This window comes from Clinocottus analis, unplaced genomic scaffold (assembly GCF_023055335.1).
Source record: "Clinocottus analis isolate CAN_PGR_092001 unplaced genomic scaffold, fCliAna1.0.p SCAF_24, whole genome shotgun sequence".
In the NCBI taxonomy this organism is placed as follows: domain Eukaryota; kingdom Metazoa; phylum Chordata; class Actinopteri; order Perciformes; family Cottidae; genus Clinocottus; species Clinocottus analis.
In genome coordinates, this window is record NW_027175976.1 from 8091234 (window position 1) to 8097370 (window position 6137).

Below are 6137 nucleotides of genomic sequence, written 5' to 3' on the forward strand. Positions count from 1 at the left end.
GCCACATCCGGGTCCCTGCATGCTCCCCCGCTGGAGTCCTGCTTCACGGAGCAGAGACAACGAGCAGCTTGAACGAGCCCGTCCGGGCCGCTGTTGTCCTCAATCAATAGGAAGCGACGTGCTCCTCGGGCCTGCGCGTATTGGTGCACGTGCACGCGCACACGCTGCTGCTAACATGGGTTTTTGAAGACCCACGCGACCTCTCCTCCCCCCTCCCCATATTATGAGACTGCAAACTATTTTTTGTGTGTCAAATCTTTCACTTATAGATTTGGGTATTTCTGCACGAGCCACGCGCGCTGCTGGGCCGCGGGCATGCGCGTGCGTGGACGCGCCGCTGTATAGGGATTTGTTACAGTCAACTCGGGATAGCGTGCATAGTGTTCCTCTCTCTTATAGCACGTCATGTGACGTTGCATTTGGGCTCAGGAGCTGCATGCATAATGAGCACGAGGCCAACGTGGAGCCTCTGCACGCACGCTTTTATTTCTAAAAGGCGTCCTGTCCTATAAGATCAGGCAGATATTTCAACACATTTTTTTAATTAAAAAAAAAAAAAAAGCAGACTACCTCGTGCTGTTTTGAGCCTTATTCTCAAATTTCCCACAACACTTTAACGCATCCTGAGGATGTGTATACATGACGCGGGCAGATAATAAAGTTTTTTTTAGGACTGCACATGTACACAGCATGTCTCGTGCTGCCACTTTTTTTTTTTTATTTATTTTTTTACTAATGGAGACAAAGAAAAATGATGCCCACTTCTCTATATCATCGTTGCTAAGCAACTAGTATGGGAAATCATCCGCGAAATTCAAATCCTGCAGCGAGAGGACACGTTTTGTGAGTTTTGCTGAATAGGCGAGCGAGACAGCATCAAGAAAGAAAGAAAGAAGAAAGAAGAGGAGAAAAAAAGTTTGGAAGCCACGGAACACACTTTGCCGTGACGGAAATAAAAAAGTAAATAGTCCTGTCGTGAAATAAAGACATGATAACACTGCCAACATGTTCACTACGTCATCCAGAGACAATACCACGTATGACATGACGTAAACGAGCCCGTGACCGGAGGCGTTTACCCGCATTAAGCCTGACAAAGGTCCTGCAACCACATGGACCACTCCATCCCACAACCTGTCTGTGAGCCGGTCTGTGGCTGAGCCTGTCTGTCTGTGAGTCTGTCTGTCTGTCTGTGAGTCTGCCTGCCTGTCTGTCTGTCTGTCTGTCTGTCTGTCTGTCTGTCTGTCTGTCTGTCTGTCTGTCTGTCTGTGAGTCTGTCTGTCTGTGGCTCTGCTCCACCCCTGACAGACACAATCAATAACCCCCCTGACCCACTGCCCCGCATCCCAACACGTGTCATCTTATATGAAGCACACACACCTGCGAGTTTCGCGTGCACGCGCATGGAGTAATTATATAGCATTTGCGTTCACGCTGCAAAAAAAAAAAAGGCAATACATTAAATTTTGCTATTTCGCTGTAAATCAATTATTATTTTTTTGGCAGATTATGAATGTGCCTTTTTTGTTGTTGTTGCATGAATCAGGACATTAATGATGTGTTTAGGAGTATTATGGGATTCAGGATCTGGACTTTTTGAAGCTGCAGCGTTCCTGTTACATAACATGCGCGACGCTGCATACATCAACCAGAACATGGAGGTTGCATTGCTCTAAGGATCCCCGGTTGCTCTGTCCTTTCCCTCCCCACGAGACAGTGATTATGCCCGGTGTGCTGCCTGCAGGCTGAGGTGAGGGCTCCTGCTTCTGGCCCCGGGGCCTCGGGAGGCAGCATGTAAACAAACAGGAGCCATCGGGCCTGCAACCGACCGACGCTTCATTTAAATGCTAATACACATTATGGGATGGTGATAACATCGCTGGTGGACATTTATTTAAGCTTATAGGCAATAACTAAGAAGCTCGTAATGCTGTACATGCTGTAATAATACGTCAATTTATCTCCTTTATGTTTTAGTGAATATAAAAAAACTATATTCTAAGATTAAAGGTTGAGCATTTGAATTCCCCTCTACAAAGACTCTTTGTTCTGTATTATTCTAATGCAGGTTATTATTAGCTCGCAGCTCCATCTGGGACAACATAGTCCACCATTTTCTTCATTAGCTTCTGCAGGCAAAAAAATAAAAAAAATAAAATAGCACACAAGGTAAATCCCCTTTTTTTTAAAAAAAGAAAACAATATGCGATAAGAATATAAATCTCAAAACACAAGGTGAGTGCATTTCATTCTAACAAATTTATTGTGTTTCAATCAGCTCGTACGGAACCACTACTGAAATTAAATTACAATCAAATTATCACATCAAAATATACCCTTATTACCTATAACAACGGTCAATGTCAGCTTATGATGATTTGTGCTCCTTTAGAAACGATAATACAAAATGAAACAAATAAGGGCAACAACAGAAATATAAGAAAGAAATGAAGGTAAAACAAGGAAAAAAAAGGGGAAAGCATCTTACACAAGTTCCTGCAAAGGGGGGGAGGGGAGGGGGAAATAAATTACCGTCTGGAATCATTCATATGTATTCCGAATAAAATATTAAAACAAGTCATTCTGATGAAAAATATAAAGTAAATAACTCAGATCAGTATCTGATCTAGTGATCTATATTGCCGGCTTTACAGAGTTTTGTTTATTAAAACCTACCAAAGAATACTGCTTAGAAAGGGCAGCAATAATAGTGAATCCACAGCACCCACTCAGTCACACTTGGCAACAGATTTTTTTTCTCAAATAAGTGCAGTTGAAGTCTTTTCAAATGTCTTATGCTCTATTCGCTGGAGAGAGAAAAATCCACTCACGGTGTCAAAGTCCATTAAATAATAATAATAAGAAAAAAAGGGTGATCTTTGAGATCAGGAGGGGACAGTCCTGGTCCAGGTTGTCTTTTCTTCTCACGAGGGCCTCAAGGTGACCACAAAAAAACAAACAAAAAAAGAGAGGAAAAAATATCCCTTTATCCGCGCGCGTGTGTGTGTGTGTGTGTGTGTGAGTGCAACCATGCAGTCCACCTCAGAATAAACAAACAAGGATGGAAGCGTCGTGGATGTCACTCGTGTTCATAGTGTTGCAGTTTCTCCCCTCGTGTTATTGTTCTAGGCATGGAGAGCAGGGAAGGCGGTTCAGTCCCATTTCTAAATGTACAAAATGCCTGCTCCTTTGTTTCCTCAATCAAACACAGGATAATGAGAGGGAGCAATTTTTTTTGGAGAAGGGGGGGAGAAGAGGAAGAAAAAAAAAAGAATAAAAACAATACTTGGTTTTCCTCTTGGTGTGTTTTAATGCGCCAAAATTACCTGGTGGAATGAACTTGTGGTTGTCACCCTCTGGTCGCTCGCTTCACTTGCATCTTTTAAGTAATCTACTAAAAAATGCCCCTGAAAGAAAAAAGCAGAAGGAACCTTTTAGGTTAAGACATTTCAGGGCCTGGAAGAAGGTTAAAACGGTGCGTTTCTTTTTAGTCTGAAGGGGGGGTTTGGGAGGAAAAAGGGAAAAGCTTGCTGTTTGTTTTTTTCTGGTCAAAAATAGATAACACATTTGCAGTCTCATTTATATTCCATCACAATCACAGTATCAAAAAAAATGTGGCTATCCTGGCGATAGTCTATGCTTTTTTTTTTAAAATCAGTTTAATTTCATATAAAATATTCTTGCTGCTCTATGTTTCACTGAACATTCGTTTGCAGTCCATGGAGGGGGGCGGCGTTTCTGCACTCACATTGCCGACCTGAGAGTACACATCCTCCGGCGTCTGAGCCACTCCTGGGGGCGTCATCCGTTTCTCCTTCTGCCTCCTATTGCAAAACCACACTCTAACCACCTCCTTCTCCAGCTGCAAGTTGTCCGCCAGGCCGGTGATCTCCTGGGCCGAGGGTTTGGGGCATTTTAGGAAGTGGCTCTCCAAAGCCCCCTTGACGCTCACTTCGATGGACGTGCGCTTCTTCCGCTTCCTCCCCTGCGCCGCGATCTTGTCGATGCTGGTCGGGCTGCCGGTGGTCGAGTCGGCCTCCTCGAGCCACTTGTTCAACAAAGGCTTGAGCTTGCACATGTTTTTGAAGCTCAGCTGCAGAGCCTCGAACCTGCAAATGGTCGTCTGAGAGAAAACGTTCCCGTACAGGGTGCCCAAAGCCAAGCCGACGTCCGCCTGCGTAAAGCCCAGCTTGATCCTCCGCTGCTTGAACTGCTTGGCGAACTGCTCCAGGTCGTCCGAGGTCGGCGTGTCGTCGTCCGAGTGCGCGTCGTGGCTGTTGACGCCGCCGTGGTGCTGGTGCTGGTGATGCTGGTGGTGATGGTGGTGGTGGTGGCTGCCGTGGTCCAGATCCGGGGTGTCCCCTCTCACCAAGCCAGGATGCACCAGGCTCTGGCTCCCCGGACTCAGCATCCCGTTGACGGTGAACCCCCCCGGCTGCGCGTAGATCAGCGACTGCTGCTGCTGCTGTCCCCCGGATATGGAGTTGATGTGCGCGGCGGTCGTGCTCCCCCAAGCCCCGGCGTGAGTCTGATGTGGCGCTAAGTGAGGCGGCCTGTGGTGCAGCGCCGTGCCCGTGTGCAGGTCGTCTCTGCCGGAGTTCTTCACGTCCTGCTGCTGGGGGCTGCCCGTCATCCCGACGGGACTCGACGACCACGGCGATCCGGCTTCCGCTGCCGCCACCGCGGCCGCTGCTGCGGCGGCCGCGGCGTGCGGGAGGGACGTCACCCACTGGTGCGCGTGGCTCAGCATGTGTCCGCCGTTGCTCGCTGCCATCGCGCCCTGCATAAAGTCACTCTGCACCATCTTGACCGAGGGGTCCCCCCTGTAGACCCCAGACCCCGACGTAACCGCAGCACTGCCCGGCTGCATGCCACCACCTCCAGAGTCAGAGTGCCCGATGGAGCCGGATAAGATGCTATTGCTGGGCAGATAAGGATTGGAAGCCGCGGTGGCCATTCCGTCAACCCTTATGAATATGTTTGTGGATAACCCCCCCTCCCTTTTTTTACAGTCACTTCTTTCGAGCAGGCAAATTGTATCTCATGAATTATTCAAACTTTAAAAGTATGAGTAGGTTTTTGGCACTACCATCGACGCGCGTAAAAACGCGAAAAAGCCTCAAAACCGGGCGAGGAAACTGGATAAAATCCGCGTGTATTTACAGCATTCTAGTGGCGCATGTATCGGCGAATAAAAAAAAAATCCAGCTTTTTCAAAAGCCCTTTGAAACCATGTGCCAGTCCGGTTTGGAAAGTTTTGCACCGGCGATGAAATTGCGAGCATTAAAAATTCAAATATACAGGAAGAAGAAAAAAGCGTCGTCCCATACAAACTTTTGGTGCTGGCCAAAAACAAACAAAAAAAGCCTCGCGAATTGTCCACAATGTACCAAGTCCCGGTTTATGTCCCCTTTGGATGAGAAAAACATTAGCAGAGTGTCCTTAGTTCTTTTGTAATTCAGTCGCCGAGATTTCTCCCTCGCTTTATTCTTTTCTCTCTCTTCTTTTATAGCACTGTAGAGCCTCTCTCTTTGTTCTGTTTTGATGTATATAAACCTGCCAAACCGCAAACTCCCGATGAAGTACAATCCGGTGGACCAGCGTACGGCGCTGCTTGCGAGCCTCTCCTCTCATTCGCTTGTTCTCTCTCTCCACCTCGCTGCGCGTCTCTCTCTCTCTCCCTGACAGACGCCGTAGTCCCGCCCCCCTCCGAGCCCCTGACGACGCGCGGATGTTTACCCCCGTGCGTCCCCGCTGATTGGCTACCCGGGGTGTGAGTGGCAGGTCTCGCCAGCCTGGCTCCCGGGCGCGCGCAGCCCTCCTTCCGGCGGTTCCGATTGGCTGCTTTGTAATTGCAGTCCAAACAAAACGGGGAACACAACTTGGTAGTAAATAGTACTGAAGGTATTAGTACACAAACGTGGGAGAAGGGGTAAATTAAATGTATAACAGAACTCTCTCAGCTGTGACCTCTAGTTGTGACCTCTGTGAGTCAAACGAAGCTTCAATGTGCTCACATTTACAACCTTTACACCGATTTAAAATATTCATTTGAATATATATATATATATATATATATATATATATATATATATATATATATATAATTGTATTCAACCACTTTTCTTTCTATTATT

At 47.0% G+C, this 6137-nt stretch overlaps 1 protein-coding gene across 1 annotated transcript; it reads right to left on the bottom strand.

Annotated features, from left to right (window-relative positions):
• Nucleotides 1–2284: 2284 nt before the first annotated feature.
• On the bottom strand, nucleotides 2285–5640 carry pou3f3b (POU class 3 homeobox 3b). The gene is made up of 2 exons (XM_068591023.1): nucleotides 3749–5640; nucleotides 2285–3407 (listed from the first exon to the last, which is right to left on the bottom strand). Exons 1-2 carry the CDS (start codon nucleotides 4955–4957, stop codon nucleotides 3309–3311), a joined length of 1308 nt encoding a protein of 435 aa, XP_068447124.1. The 5' UTR covers nucleotides 4958–5640; the 3' UTR covers nucleotides 2285–3308.
• Between the last annotated feature and the right edge of the window lie 497 nt (nucleotides 5641–6137).

Excerpts from the sequence above, each read along its gene's own strand:
- pou3f3b (XM_068591023.1), bottom strand. The coding sequence starts at position 4,957 with ATGGCCACCGCGGCTTCCAATCCTTATCTGCCCAGCAATAGCATCTTA. Across the intron at positions 3,408-3,748 it reads TGTACTCTCAGGTCGGCAAT|GGGCATTTTTTAGTAGATTA; the intron begins GTGAGTGCAGAA and ends TTTTTCTTTCAG.